The sequence below is a fragment of the Sebastes fasciatus genome, chromosome 16, assembly GCF_043250625.1.
Source record: "Sebastes fasciatus isolate fSebFas1 chromosome 16, fSebFas1.pri, whole genome shotgun sequence".
Lineage (NCBI taxonomy): Eukaryota > Metazoa > Chordata > Actinopteri > Perciformes > Sebastidae > Sebastes > Sebastes fasciatus.
In genome coordinates, this window is record NC_133810.1 from 29,623,340 (window position 1) to 29,639,580 (window position 16,241).

At 42.2% G+C, this 16,241-nt stretch overlaps 1 protein-coding gene across 1 annotated transcript; it reads right to left on the reverse strand.

Moving 5' to 3' along the window:
- Positions 1–404: 404 nt before the first annotated feature.
- On the reverse strand, positions 405–14,389 carry dmpk (DM1 protein kinase). Its single transcript, XM_074610663.1, has 15 exons — positions 13,433–14,389; positions 8,557–8,648; positions 7,605–7,688; positions 7,333–7,428; positions 7,047–7,195; positions 6,540–6,633; positions 6,209–6,406; positions 5,696–5,944; positions 5,310–5,389; positions 5,108–5,204; positions 3,944–4,107; positions 3,468–3,666; positions 2,162–2,284; positions 1,803–1,916; positions 405–1,566 (listed from the first exon to the last, which is right to left on the reverse strand). Exons 1-15 carry the CDS (start codon positions 13,623–13,625, stop codon positions 1,465–1,467), a joined length of 2,034 nt encoding a protein of 677 aa, XP_074466764.1. The 5' UTR covers positions 13,626–14,389; the 3' UTR covers positions 405–1,464.
- Positions 14,390–16,241: the final 1,852 nt, after the last annotated feature.

Genomic DNA, 16,241 nt, shown 5'->3' on the forward strand with positions numbered 1-16,241 from the left:
CGAGCCCTGCTTTCAACATTCAAATTTATCAAATGAAAATAGGCGCAGAGAGGATGATGTGGTGGTTCTATACTCAGGCAGGCTCTGCCATGTACTGGACTATATGGGTACTACTCCTCCAATCATGCGCATGCGTTCACCCATGGAGATTTGAATAAATGTAGTCGGCCAATCAGGGTGTGTCTATAAGGTGGATATCGGCGATTGTTCACTGACTGCTACATTTCCACGGATGGAGTCGCCACTTCAAGAACTTCACTGGAAATGGATCTTTACAATTCCACATTGGGAGTTTAGGTTAGGGTTAGGGTTAAGTCCTGAAAAACGAGTGGCATGAAGATCAGAAATCAGAAGATTATGATTGATGATGTCAGAATGCAAAAAAAAAAAAAATGAATGACATGAACTTTTAATGCCTGTATTTTATTTTTCAGTGCCAATACAACTTTTTCCAATAGGAAAAAAAAAACATTAAAAAAATACACACAGATTCCACAAGATGAGCTTTTAAGCTCTGACTCTGGTGAATTCATAACATATAAATTCTGAAATGAGACAATTTTAAGCCAAAAGCTTTTTCTTTGTAAACAAATAAAGAATGAAATATCATGTATCTCCGTCAGAATTACATTCCTGGCAATGTGTGGAAGGTGTTGAGATATCCATTTAGTAGTCGTGTCGGGAGATAAAATGTAATAGTTTAATTATTATGAAGGTAGGTAGTCATAAAATGTCATGGGGCGGTGCTTTGGGAGAATTTGGACAGGCTTTAGCACTTATAAAACTACAGGTCTGGTTATAATGTACCCTTTTGTGTTATGTCTATGCCTCATATCTGACTTTATACGCTACACATCTTCCACCCTAACTCTCCAACTATGTTTGCCTTTTTATTTATGCAGCACACCTTTCACACTTTCACAGCCTGTGGTGGTATGGCCCGAGTTAATATACAGATATCATGGTCGTTATTAGTAATCTTTTGAATACTAAAACAGACACAGCAAAAAACATGCCTATAGTAGTGCAAAACAAGAACAAACCACCCCTATAGGTGCTGATACATGATACACAGGAGAGTCTCTCTGTGTCACTCAAACATCATTGTTATTGCCACTCATTAAAGTAAGTTGAGTATTTTTCTCAGTGTGCTATGAACTCAGTGCATCTCTATTGTGACTTTCAGTCTGGTAAGCAGGCAAGGTAGGTCGGAAGATGTCGTCATCATGTTTCCTCCTCAGCTCCCAGCAGTCTGACCTGCCTTTCTCATCATATCAGTTGGGAAAACTTCATTTAGAAAATCTCGTACAGTACTGTAACCCTCAGCAGCTCTCGTTAGAAGTGTTTTAGTGCAGCTCTTAGGAGGCTGACGATTGGGGCATTGAGAGGGCGTAGAGCAGGGGCTCAGTCCTTTGTCCTGTTATAGTGGGAGAGGTCGGCATGTGCCACCTTTTTAAAGCGCATTCAGGAGAGCTCGGTATAACAGTGTCTCTCCCAGGCATGGAGCTCCCCCCCTTCTGCGCACACCAGCAGGTATGACTCACTCTTCACCTGTGGCAGGCGAACCTGGAGGACAAATATAACAGCAATAATAATTTGTGAGCGGTCGAGAATCTAAATACAGTGGAGTCTTAAAACAATTTCAGTAGCTTTAAGTTAGTAATAGAACAGAATATTGCTTCTACCACTGAGGATGACGTACAACTACAAAAGATATCAATGGTATAGAAATGTCCGTATTGCATTCAAAACCCACATCAGTTGACTCCTAAATGACAGATCATTGAGTGTTTTGTGTGTACCCTGTGGAACAGGAGCAGGTGACGGTGGAGAGGAATCACCAGCGGGTAATTGCAGGTTGGGGGCGCTCTCTCCCTCTGTAACACAGGCACGTCAGTCCAGTGAACAGACAGCAGCTTTGTAGATGCACAAATAGATGTTGGCATATCAAATAAGAGCTTAGCCAGCTGTACACATTTCATGTCATACAGAAACAACTCTCTGTTTGCCCATTAGCAAGCCTGGTCTCAGTCACTTACGCAACAACTGCAGAGCAAATGAAGTAGGGAATCAAACAGGTTACATGCTGTTTAAAAAAGTGTTTTTGTTTCCGTCTCAGACAGAGAAAGAGGATATGAAAATGGATTAAAGATACGCTTACATCCCCTGGTGTGTCCACACAGTGGGTAGGCAGAGCAAGAGATGCTGGGCAGATACTCAGTGCTGTGATTGGAGGAGAGAGAGGAACATCAGAGCTCATGATGTGCGGCGGCACGGCGGCAGACATTCAGCTTTTGGGTGCACGCTGGCCAGCCAGATTTGTAATGACACAGAGAAACAGAACAGAACAAAAAACAGTACACATTTGTGATGATGAAAGGGTGTGAAAGGAGGGATGGAAGAAAGCAGTGACTGAAGTGAAGTAAGCTGTAATGATTGGAGGGTTTTTATCATCACACATGGACTGAGATACGTGCTATCTGTCCACATGGTTTGCAACAACAGGAGTTGTGGTCATTATTCATGACAACGTCATCCATTAGTCCAAGTCCCTCATCGCTGCCCCTTTAAAAAGCTCATGACACTGTATTGATTTATGGAAACAGGCATCCAAGTTCCTGCATACCAAGGCTATTCTTAGAGTAGGTATTCATCACCATGTTCTGACTAAGGCCTCCAATATAAGCAGATCCTGCCAGGACTGTACAGCACTGTGTTTATTCAGAGTGGCTCGTATCGACTCATTCCACCACACATTCATGATGTTCTTAAGAAACTCAGGACTTTAAAGTAGTACTTGGGTTGTGTGGATGTCTGTGTGATTAGGTAATGTTACTGAAATACCAGGCATTCTGAAAATAGCCTTGGAAGATTTTTTTTTTCAACCAACAAGGTTAAATTTGGCAAAATGAAAACAAAAGGCCACATGTCTACCTCTATATGGTCTCGGCTTTTAATGTTCCATTGCTTTTCATCAACAGTTGCATATTTGGTTGTTGTTAGAGTAAAAAAAAAAATATGTTTTGCTCTTCCCGGTAAAAGTGTGTAACGCCATTCTTGCTTTAGGCGTGTCATTTTCACGCCATGCAGTCTGTACTGAATGCAATGTAAATGCATCCACGTAAACTTGCTACGCTCAGAGCTAGCGACGTAGAATAAAAAGGGAGAAAGAAAGCTTATGGGTGGGAGGTGAGGTCAATTGGTCCAACAAACACAGGACTTCAGGAGATCGGTGTTCGAGACGTTTGTCACGTCTGTTGTAGTGACGTTTGTGATGTGTTTACTGGACTGATGTTATATTGTTTCCGTAAGTATTTTCCTTAGTTTACGTACTTATTTCTAGACCTGCTCTATATGAAAAGTGTCTCTAGATAACTTCTGTTATGATTTGACACTATATACAAATAAATTGAATTGAATTGAAATTGAATTCCATGACTGTGGTCTTCACAGTGTCAAAATGATATTGGTTCAGTCCTGGCACAACTACATATGATATACAAATGGAGACAGAGAGGAACAGAAGATAATGAGATGATGGCGTGATGAGGAAGCTGGGGTGTTGATCCCTTGCCTGTCTCTTTGGGGGCTTTCCAGTCCTGCATCTCCTCCTTCAATCTCTCCATTTCTTTCTCCATCTCACAATATCTTCTCTCTGTTTTTTGTCTGGTGGATAAAGAATGAAAAACTGTGAGTTTTCCAAGTTTCATGCCCTCTTATTAATGTTGTTGTTTTATTTCTTCAACTGGGCCGGGATGATGTAAAGTGAAAATATACCAAGTATTCTTCTAGCAAATGTCCGATCACTGCATAATAACTTGGATGAACTCAGGAGCATCTTAAGGCTTGTCATCTTAAGAAAGACAATTACAGCATGGGCTGCTCCACCTAATTAAGTCCATGGATTGGTTAGGTTAAAGATGATATTAGTGGCAACGGATACCTCTGCAGGTTTTCACCGAGTCCAAATATTTGACCAGTCTCCTCTTCCTCGGTGGTGGTGGTGGTGTACGCAGAGGCAGCAGGACCTTGCTCCAGACTGAGCGGGAACTCCAGCAGTGCAGGCAGGTCAACCGGTAGAGTGTCTGTAAGCTGCCACCGCGGGCTCTGAGTTCAAACAGTGGGTAGATCAGGCCCAACACAAAATGGAAAAACACACGGAACAATATTTGTAATCATTATATGAAAATACATAGCGGTCTTATAAATGCTGCATGCAGATCCAGCCACATAGAATTTCCGGCTGGTCTGCGACGGGGCCTAGGCAGATCCCCGTTGGGTCCCTCCCGGGTCCTTAGCTAAATCCCCTTCGATGACGTAGTGACTTATAATGCCCTAAAAACCATGTGTGCTCAGTTTACTGCGCCTGAAATCAGCTGTTCTTATCATATTTGATGTGTATGAGGCAGTGTGTTTCCCACACTGAGGGAACATAGGCCTGCAGGAGAAGATTCAGTATATGAATTAAAGCTAGAGCCTGGTCACGTAATTCCCCCTCCATGCAGCTACTGAGTGAGAGAACGAGGAAACTCAGGGAAACTTGTGTTCTCTCCTCTCCAAGTTTGATGTCATCAAATAACAGTAACGTTAAGTTGATGTGCTAGCTTGCAGTGCATCTCTTTCTAGTCTGTCTGTCTTCCTAACCTAACTTGGCAGTGCGTCTCTCGGTCTGTCTTTGTCTTGCTTGCTAGCCACTTCCAGGGCTGTTCTGTGACTTTGTGCCTGATAAAAGTCAGAGTGAAATACAACTATTTATTACTTTTGATAATCGCCAACAGGCAACGGTGTTTATATCCTGCAGCTCAGAAAAGATAAATGTGCGTAAACATGTCTTATTATATGCATGTGCTCAAAATGAATCTTACGCTTTCCAGCAGCAACCTCTGTTGGTACCACTATTGACAATTGAGGGGTGGCAACCATTATAGAAGTTCCAGCAACTACTGTCTGAGAAACATACAGTACATACAGTGGAGACCATGGCCTAAAGCAGCTATCCAGGCGGCTGGGAACTGAGTGTCTGTATCTGTAAGGTAACTGGTACTACCTGACAAACTGACAAATGGAAGTTCTGATGTGTACAGACTTTGAGGAGATGATTTCTCACCAGTTTCTCCGGTGTGTAAAGGCTCTCTTCGTCCCTGATCCTTGTGTGGTCAATATGCATCATGATGTCTTCACTGCGGTCGATGGCACCCGTCTGACTATAAAACACAGACGGATTAAACGATAATCAGGTGACTTCATTTAAAGGCCGGTTAGAGTAATTGGCTGCACATATAAAGTGTTAACCATGAATTTAAATTTACCAGGTAGCAGTGTATGAGTATCCGACAAAAGCCAAGTGTACTCCTATTGGAGCTCGGTCCATTACACCAGACAGCGTCTCCTGCAGAACACAACAGATACCAGTAACCACCAGCTGGTGTTATTTGGTTAGAAGTTGTAAACATTTTGCATGGAGCCACACCATGAACCAGCTTGATGGCATAAAGTTTGTAAGGCTGATTTGTTCATGATTGCTAACTCTGTTAACGTATGTAATTAAAGACCACAATAAAGAATTTGTATCAATGCTTAAAATTATCTGGGGTCTCTTACATCCCCTGTAGGACCATTAACCGAGTTGCTCGCAGTGATTACAGACGCAACCTCCATCATGCGCATGATATGGACAGTAACATTCTCTAAATACCATTTCACTGAGACCGTCATCCAGAATGTCAAAGTTGGAGGTGTCAGTTGGGTTAGATACTTCAGGCAGGAAGGGGGCAGGGAGTTTATGCAGCGAACCCCAGTCTAGTTCATAGAAGAATGGATGGTTCCTGAAGTCACTGGAGCCTTTCCTCCCCAGACGGACTTCCCTCTCACAGATGAGCCCAGTGATGAAGGAACGAGCCTTGTCTGAAATCACAGGACCGGAAGGAGGGAACTCAAAATACTCCTGCGGATTAAAAAAAGGAAGAAAATTCTTTAACGCCATGATACCATCATGGTATCACTGCTGCGAGCTGTATTACTTTGAGTGTTCATACTGCTAAAAACACCGCCACGAAACATAAAAATATTGAGATATTACAGCCCAGTATCCCTTTAGACAATTCTCAACCTCTGGACACGTTGGAGTATTGTGTTACATACTGTATGATCTGCTAGTGTTTGACATGTATTTTGAATTTTGAAAGACATTGTCTGTGTATTTATGTACCTGAAAGTGGATGATCTTGGCATACGTTTCAGAGATGGAGTCGGCATAGAAGGGTGTGGTCCCCAGCACCATCTCATAGGCACAGATACCCAGAGCCCACCAGTCACATTCAGGACCGTAACCTCCACCTCCCTCTACTGCCCTTAAAATCTCTGGAGACAAATAGTCAGGGGTCCCAACTGCTAGGGACGAGTGAACCTGCAATGAAATCAGTAAAGGTCATGACATTTTTCTAACATTTGTTCTGTTGCATTAAACTGTCACTGACATGAAGAAATGTTTCAACACTAGTTGTTTCTCATGAAACTTCTAAGAAAGTGTCAACTCTCACCGTCCCATCCTCTAGGAGCCTGAGACAGGAACCAAAGTCTCCTAGTCTGATGTGTCCATCAGCTGTCAGCAGGATGTTGTCAGGTTTGATGTCTCTGTGTAAGAAATGGGGCAGAGGTCATCTCTAAAGGTCAGATTTCATTAATAAAAACAAACAACATATTGTTTTCGGTGTTATGTCACAGTTCCAGGAGAGAGTGCACACATGTTTTTGGTGTGAGCTTTTTGGGCGTATTGCACGTGGCATTCTCCTCCCTTTCCGCTATCTATTTTGCAAGGACACCGTCGCTGCATCCTGTGCTTAGCTCCGCCAAAAATGATTGTGATTGGTTTAAAGAAATAAAAACAAGCCAATGCGTTTTTTTTCTTTATACCAGAAAGATAATGTGTTGAGCCAGACCTTTCTGTAGCGCTGACACAACATTTGGAGATAGGTCTGGCAACTGTTTCAGTCTCAAACTAACATAAATCAAATCAATATGTTTTTTTAAAGAGGAGAATAGTCTACCTGTGTACGTAACCCAGTCTGTGGACAGAGTCAATGGCCATGACCATCTCAGCCAAGTAGAACTGAGCCATGTCCTCAGGGATCCGGTCTCCAAACTTACTGAGCAGAGTCAGCAGGTCCCCCCCTACATAGTAATCCATCACCAGGTACTGAGGGGGTGGATAGGTGAGGAACATGGCAGTGGAATTTCAATCAAATACAGTCTATGCTATAGACTAGCAGGACATACTGTAACTGTATGAAACATTTAATTGACATTATTGATTGGCCGTGTTCATATACGCACCAGATAGTTGTCATCCTGAAAGGCATAGTGCAACTCTGTGATCCAGCATCGGTCACCCCTCAGTAAAACCTCCCTCTCCTCCTGGTAACATGCTGTCTGTGTAAGACACAAACACAAACACAAACACAACTGGATAAAAGCCAATAGTAGGAAGACAGAGGCCAAATAATTGTCACACCGAGCCACAACCGACTGAAGAACACCCGGCTTAAATCAAAGAGCATGTGCAACAAGAAAACTGCCCATATTCTTTGTCCTGTTTGTGTGTGTACCTCTCCTCGCCTCAGCATGTCCCATTTATTCATAATCTTCAGAGCGTACACTTGTTGTGTGCTTCGCATCCTTGCTACAGCAACCTGCAAAGATTTGTATAGTGAGGTTGATTAAAAAAAAACATTTGAACATGTGGTTATAAAGTGCAGCTCCAATGTATGGAGCAGAAATAATTAATGAAAATGACATGTTTGATGTGCACATTAGCACAAGGGGTTATGTGGTCATTTTATAACAGTCTGATGCTGGTTGCACAAAATGTAACCAGCAGATCTGTCCATGTGCAACATCACTCTAGTTAGAGTCTGCAGCGGGGTCCGTTGTGCTGGCTCTCTGTATATCCATTTATCTCGTGCACGCAAATTAATTAAAACGTAGGAACGTTGTCATTAAATTTAAGCCACAGATCACTATCATGTGCAGACAAATTAGTAAATTGTTGCCTCATAAATGTATGTGTGTATATATATTTCTCTCTATGGCCACTTCTGGGCTCTGTACCAATGCAGTCAGGTCCAGTTACAACTTATTACAAAAAACACCAATCCATTGTACATGAAAAGACAAATAATTTGTGAAAATATAAGTGAAAGCAGATAAATAAAAAAAAAAAAATTCAAATTCTTCTCACCAATATTTAAAGCAAGGGTAGGTAATGTATGTTTAGTTTTTTAAAAACTGGTGGAAAAAAAATTATCTTCACATTCCGACAGCAATCAAAAAAGAAAATAGAAAAATGTTGTGATTTGAAGGGAGGCCTGAAGGGATGGGCTGTCAGTTTTGATGATTTGGCGACTTTCTCTATAGATTTAGGGGCTTTTGGTGCTAGTGCTGTTAGCTGCTTTCATTGGAAAAGAGTTGGCAACACTGGGATGGGTTTTTGTTTATTCTTGCTGGTTTCTTGCTGGTTTCTTTTAAAAAGTTTAATTCTTGCTCCAGAAACCTGCTCACCTCACTGAATGTGCCGCGGCCAATCACCTTCAGGATGTGAAAGTCTTCTCTTTTGATGCGAGTCCTTCTCACCTGCCTCACCAGGGGTTCAGCTGTGATTGGAGAAGAGAAGAAACTGTGACTGCCAAAACATTTTTTTTTTGTATGCTATAATGTAGCCTTAGCCTACAGATAGGAGAAGACATGGGAATGGAGGTTTGAGCCTTGCTCATCATCATTGGTGGCACCTGTGATCACCCTCAGCTGTTGATAATCAGCCTGGCTGGGAGGCTATATAAGCAGGTTGGCTGCTCAGTTGGTTGTGTGTCTGCAGAGGGGTCAACACCTTCAGTTGGATCTCTGTGTTTAGTGATTCTGTGTGTTTTGTGGGGTTTTGATTTTGATCTTTAGCCAGCCTCTCCAACTTACATTTAATTTGGGTCCGATACCTTTTTTGTTGGTCTATCATTTTTGTTAGATTTAGTGGGTGGCTGTGGGGAGTTATATTCCCACAGTCTCCTTTTAGAACCAAGGAACCCTGTCATTGTTATATCTGTGTGCAGTTTATTTTTATTAGTTTCCCAGTAGCGACCCCTGTCATTTTTTTTTTTTTTTTTTTGGGGAACGTAACAATTGGGGGCTCGTCCGGGATCACTATAAAGCTGTTCTTTGTGCAGGTGTATTTTGTTGGTCGCTGTCATTCAGGTTTTTGTTTTTTTGGGGAAGGTAACAATGTGTTATGTAGTCAGCCAGAGAGGAAGAAGCAGGCAGATTTTTTAAAAGGTTTGGACACAGCCAGGGTAGCTACTTCCCCCTGCCTCCAGTCTTCATTATAAGTTCTATAGCTCCATATTCATTTTTCCCAATGTTTAAATATTTCATGAAGGATTCAGTAGCCGTCACAACACAGTATTCAGTTGCTCATAAACTTAAAATCATTAAAGCTTTTCTTTGCTTCTATAATTGCCCCTTTAAATGTATACACACACTTTGTCGAAGGTTGGATCATTTGTTTATTTGTAGGCTCCTAACATTATCCCGTGGACATTATGAATGGAGACTCAGGGATAGACCCAGGACATGACTATTCTTATAATGACCTTGGTTAGGTTTTTCAAGCTCTAGTGATGAGTTCAGGTGTGCACAGCATCTCTGCAAAGGATTTGACTTTCTAGGTGTCCTAAACTGTAAAATGTTACTCTTTATTTTTCAGATGTGATCATTTCATTTTGGCTTTCAAATAACAGCAACCTCCAATAAAGTGTGGAGACACGTACAGTTTGCTGCTCTGTGTGTCCTTCCAGCTGAACAGATTATATTTGCCATAAAGGGAGTTCCTCTTCAACGGAGTAACTGTCAAAATTGGAGTTGCTCCGTACAGCTAAAAATAGCAGCTATCATTTATGAATCGAGGCAAATTTTCCAGTCCTTTATTTTTATTTTCATCCCCCACCTCCTCAGACTGAGAGGAATGCAAGAGAGAGCAACTTCAGGCACACATACTGTCGCCTCAGAGCTAAAGGTTTCCTGATGGAACAGGACAATCCTATCAATGATAACTAGAATCCGAATACTGTTTATTGCAAAGTCGGTTTTCACAAAGAAGGAATTTGCTTCGGTGTCTTGGCGCATAACATAAACATAATAAGAGAAAATGAAATAAGTGCAGAATCAAGAAACATAGAATAGAGGAAAATTACAAAATTGTCCACGCAATGTTCAAAGGTTCACAGTAAGAAGTATAAAAAGACTATGCATGCAGATATAGTCCAAAAGATGTGCTTTAATGTCACGCATATAGATGGATGTGAAGACATTAATTTAAGGTCCTTTATCCACTGCAAACATATACTGTTGCTCTGGGTCGGTAGACTGGGCAAGTCATGTGACCTGTGCTAGGTCACAGAAACAGAAGACTTTGACTGTGGTCATATAGACTGATGACACCTGTCACATCTATACACACACATACCCAGATGACATAACTTTTCTTTCTCTCATTTACAGCACCATCGCACCGTCTCCCTCTTTTAATGTTATCGCTCGTCCTTGCGATCTTTTTCTCTCTCTCTCTCTCTTTTCTCTCTGTTTTGTTTTTTTAATGAGTCAGGAGGCTGACAGCAGAGCCTAACTTTAATTTATATGTTATCAAACAAAGAAAAATGTGCTTCCCTCGTCCTTAAAGGGTCTTAAATCAATAATAGATTTCCTTGTCTATGAGTGAAAATGAGTTGAAGCCGTTGGCGGCACAGCTGTGTGTGTGTGTTTTACCAATCGGCGACGATCCTCCCTGCAAACTCCTGTACTTTCTGAAAGTACTACCAGAGTCTTTTTCTGGGGTAAAAAGGCTTCGCAAAATGTCCCCGGAACATAATTTAGATCCTGGTTCCTGCGGTGGAAACGCAACGAGTTCCTCAAAAGGATCTTAGTTCCGGGGTAAATGGCTTTAGTGTCCACCACCTCGATGACTTTTACTTTTGGGCATAGTTTGACTTTACCTGCCTGCTCATTCTTCAGTGACATCACTATTCAGCGATGAAACGCTTCAGTAAAAATCTCAACACTTGGAGAAAGTCATTTGTTTTGTTTCTGTGCAGGATATGGACATCGTTGTCTGTTGCTTCCTGCAGCTGTATCCTACCAAAAAAAGCAACGCCTGTGGAACAGTCAGTGTGTGTCTGTGTGTGTGTACAGTATGTGCATATATCCTGTGCCTGTGTGCCTGCTTGTGTTTATTCAAGGCTACCACCGTAAGTGCTCTGCCAACCCCTCTGCCAGCTTCCTACCATCATGAACGGAAATTACTCCCCTCCATGAAGAACGACGGAGCAAAGAGCTGGAGAACAAAATGGATCAATAAGAAAGTTATCAAATGTGTTGGTGAACAGTTAGCTAAGAAGATGGAATGTCCACGCAGGGTTGGTTGCTGATATTTCTGCTTTTCATTTGCATAATTAATCTCTAGCATTTAGATGCTGTAAAGTAAGACAGCAAGGCACAGGCACAGGAGAACAGCCCACAGAAGTGATCTCCACATCTGAGCACCACTTGTTGTTGATCATGAAGCAGACTCTTTCCCGATGTTATTATCCTAACACACTCCCAACTCGTCACATAGGCTAACACCCCTGGGCGTCATGCCACCTTTCTTTTGATTATCCTTAGTGTCACGTTAGGTTTAGGCAACAAAAACCACTATAGTTAGGTTTAGGAAGGAACTACATGTTTGGGCTGTATGACACTGAACGCTGTGACCATGGGACACGAACAGCGGCCTCCTGGATGAAGCCTTGTTGGATCCATCCACCTCCCCTCCCGCCCGCCCAGCGTGTCTCTTTTGCTCTTTAAACTACGTCACCACACTCCCTGCGTACTTTCTCAGAGCCTTTTACTGTTGCCGTGGATGGGTTTACATAATAGTTAATGGAACGTCCGGTGTGTTTTATACCGACACTAAAAGGTGACATGTGGCGGCTGTGACAAAGCCTCGGTATTTAACGCCCTGGGAATGAGAACGGGCTGATTACCCGGTCCTCACGGTGAATGGAGAGCCCCTGCTTGAGTCTGGGATCAAAGGGGTCAAGCCAATTCTCTGTGAAAACCATAACGTTGCAGTTCTTAGTGTACCGTTTATAGTACAGTACAGTGAAGAGTTTCCAGTGGCTGGACATTTGCTAGTAGAATACTTGGCAGAGGAGGCTGGTTTTCACGTTTCCTCTTTAGGACCCTCGTTTCCTTGGTCTCCTCCGTATTATTCCCTATTGTTCGTTGGTCCCGGATAAAAACTGCTGTCTGTCAACGATCTGATGTGCGGAAGTTGTTCTCTGTGATGTTGTAAGATGGGGCTAGGTTGTGCATGTTTTGAAAAGGTCAACAAATAAACACAAGAAGAAAAGCAAAGGAGGAGGAGGAGCTGGAGACACGGCAGCCATCCTCGGGCCAACTCCGACACTTGATCCTCAATCCTGGACACATGCTGTGTTTAAATTTGGAGTGTCCCATCACTGGGGACACATGATAGCCCCCTGGACAATACAATACATACACACACACACACAGTCACATGCATGGACTGATTCTGTCAATAAGAGACAGAGGGAGGAGTGAGAACAGATGGGGTGAAAGTTGAGGTGTGATGACATGTCAACACAAGTACACACATGTTAAATAGGTATGGCATGAAGACACCAGCTTAAAATAACCACCACAAAGTGTCAGCAATAAACGTGTATCATATATTATATATACAGTATGTCTGTCATAAAGTCATGGTATCTATGGGAGGTTCATGAGGGATGGCATAAAGTCAACAGAGGAGTGTTGCTCTCATGACCTTGTGGTCTCTTGCTGCTTTCTGGGTCAGAACACAGAGGTCGGCTCATTTTAGAGCTGTGATGCCCGCTGCTTTCATGGCACTGTTAATCCCTGGAAAATGTCAACCTTGTCTGTCGGTCAGTCTTTAAATGGAATCCAGTTATAATATTAATATTATTGCGATCAGGATTTGTTAAAAACATCTGAATATTTCAGTCATTATTGGTTACACCAATACACCTATAGATCTTTCCATCGGTGCAATTAATCTTATCATTAGCAGTAAAATTGACAGAGATATCACATTCACAGCATTTATATAACACCTGGACCTGCTTTATAATAAAAAAACAAGACATGGAACTCTCACTTTCTACAATACAGGACCAATTAACATGTTCAGTTCATAGCAAATCTTTTATGACTGTGGGTATAGTGAGATCTGTCTGCAAATAAACAGAACTCTTGTTTCACGACCAGTACAGACCTCACATAAGGAAAAAGCACCTATAAACAGCAGGGTGTGAGCAGCACACACACAGACACACACACACCTAGAAAGAAATAAGCTGAAAACACTCACCCCATTGCAGGAAACCAGAGACATACTTCTCCCTTGCCAAGGCCGAGGAGTAGAACTCCTGGTAGACGCCCACCAGCAGGTCCAGCAGGGTCTGGAGCCCAACGGCTCCTGTCGTCTGGGGGCCCTTGGCCAGGTCAGGTGCACCGAGGTCAGGGCCCGTCGCCATGGCCTCGGATCCCCCCCTCCCACACATATGAACACACACACTCTATTACTCTTTCTGGATCACACCTAACCCCACCTCTAGTTTACTGTCACTTAAGTTCTTTTCTGTCTCCTGTTTGTCTCTATGTGTCAGCCCCTCGTCTGTCTGTCTGTCTGTCTCTCTGCCTGTCTGTCTGTCTCTTTATTCCTCTCTCCCCATGGCCGTGCAGCATCTGTCAAGCCTGCAGTTTCTCCAGCTCTGGCTCAAGACCTTTTTTGGTGTTTGAGTCTCGCTCTCTCCCGACTCCCTCTATTGAAACTTTAACTCTAAACTTTCTACTACAACATTGAGACCTAACACTTCAGCATATACATGACAAACATAACATATTCTCTCTTCCTTTTCTGTCTATCACTCGTTAATTGTTTCTATTACCTGTGTTTGTTTGCTTTTCTTCCTCTTTTCTCCCCCGCCTGCCACAGAAATAGAAACACTGACCTGAATCAGTGCTACACTGTTGCTCTTACACTCACCACCAATCTCTTATTTTGTCAACCGTCATAGGATCTTTTTTAGTTCCCCCTGATTCTGACTCACTAATCTCTCCCCTCCGTCACCCCTCTCACTCCTCATGTCTCCCTCACTCACTCTTCAAGGATGCAGCAGAGATCATTTCCTCCCACCCAGATCACTGGATTTGAAAATCCTTCCCTCTCTTCACGTCCTTTTACTCTCTCTGTCCCTCTTTCCTCCTCCTCTACTGCAGTGTAGCTCTCTGTCTGTTGTCTCTTTCACTCTCTTCTCTTTCTCCTCCCCAAACTTTCTGTTTTGACTTTTGGAGTGAACTGCCTCCTTCCTCTTTAAATACACCACAGCACCGCCTTAAACTTTAAAGCAGCAGTGGGTAGAAATGGAGCAAATATGATTACAAAAAGTTATTTTTATAAAACGGTTACTATATCCTGACAGTAGTGCATGAGACAGGTAATCTGAAAAAAAAATCATGTCCCTCCGGTGTCCTCTGGTGCTCCTAACAGCATCTGCAGGATTTCACAGACTGGAGGAAAACAACCAGTCAGAGCTGATCTAGAGTCTGCCGTCCAGCTGCCATCAAATATGAATCAATATTCTGTTACTGTAATGCCTATTTCTCTCCTCAAATGTTTTCAGAAACATCTTGTAGTGTACTGTTTAGCTGTAAAATGAGGAAGGTTGTGACCCGGCAGCCATGTTGAGATCTGCTGAGGAAATACCAAGCACCGCCCACCAGCCAGAGCACAGCCAATAGGAACGCTCTCTCTCTCTGAAATGACCTGTGATTGGTCAAAGTCTCCTGTCACGGGCTACATTTTTTAAAGCCTGAGAACAGAGCCATGATGAGGAGCAGAAGTCTCTCAGAACACTTGGATTACAATATGCTGAAAGGTTATTATGGAATTTTTGCCCAATGATGCCAAAAACTTGTTGCCTACTGAAGCTTTAATCTCCATTTCATAGCAGCATTTCCACTGCTGGTCCTGGGTCTGATCCGAGCTATATTTAGCTTTTCCAGTAGGAATATATTGTTTCTATACCATTGCGTCTTTCCTAGCTACACTGATGCTAAAGCCTGCCTATCAACTGGGCGTCATTAAAACAAAAAGGGCATCATATTTCCATTTTATTCCACGTACGCTTTTCTTTCTTTTTTTTATCTTTATGTGGCATGTTTTTGTAATGTTATGTCATGAAAGACAAATATTCTACAGTCTATTTGACTCCATATGTCCTTACAAATGCCATGATATGTTGATGATAGAAATGTGAACATGATAAGAAAACAGAAGTCCTGACCTCGAACTCATCTATGTAACATTTGTAGATATTTTTGTATTTTTCCCTACATGCTTATTATCCCTGATTTATCTATATCGTGAAAGACAAAATATTCTACAGTCTATTTGAGCCCATATGTCCTTACAAATGTCGTCATAGTACGGTTAATATTCTTCACTGAACCCAGAATGTGTACATTAAGCAAATGAACAACATGTAGAGAACATTCAGTAATGGTTTGCCTATGAAAGCAATTCCAGATCTGACCGTATTAATTTAACATACTTAGTGAAAATACACTCCTGTTACTGCCTGTTCATGTATTCCATGCAGCAGTCGATTGCAAGTTACAGTACAGCACCAAATGTGCTAGCACCGCCTAATGGTTAGACTAGAAAATGACTCCTGTTTAACTTAAGTTTCAGAATAGATGTATAAAACATGTTTTTAATCATGCGAGTTCCCAGTTAGAGTAGAAAGGTCAGCTCTGGAGCAAAATACAGCCGTTAACACATTTACAGATTTGTCTGCTTAACAAATGTATGCACACATTTACAAATCTGATTATTCTGAATACACATTCACAAATCTCAGTACACATTTAGAGATCATTTTACACAATTACATATCTCATTACGTATGCACAGATTGAGGTACAGTAACACAACTTTCCCCACACATTTGCACATAGTTCTGCTCCAATAACGTCCCCATAGATGTGTATTTACTTTAAAATCTTGTTGATGCCCTATTCAGTCTAGCCTTATGTGGGAGTTTCCTGACCTACCATGGCATGAGCAACTCTGCTGAATGATGAGTACTTTGGAGTTATTTGGGGGGGAAAGCCTG

Bases quoted from the DNA above. Each gene is read 5' to 3' on its own strand.
- dmpk (XM_074610663.1), bottom strand. From the start codon at position 13,625: ATGTGTGGGAGGGGGGGATCCGAGGCCATGGCGACGGGCCCTGACCTC. The intron at 5,945-6,208 runs GTACATAAATAC...TTTAATCCGCAG, and splicing joins CCAAGATCATCCACTTTCAG to GAGTATTTTGAGTTCCCTCC. The intron at 1,567-1,802 runs GTACACACAAAA...TTTGTCCTCCAG, and splicing joins ACCTGCTCCTGTTCCACAGG to GTTCGCCTGCCACAGGTGAA.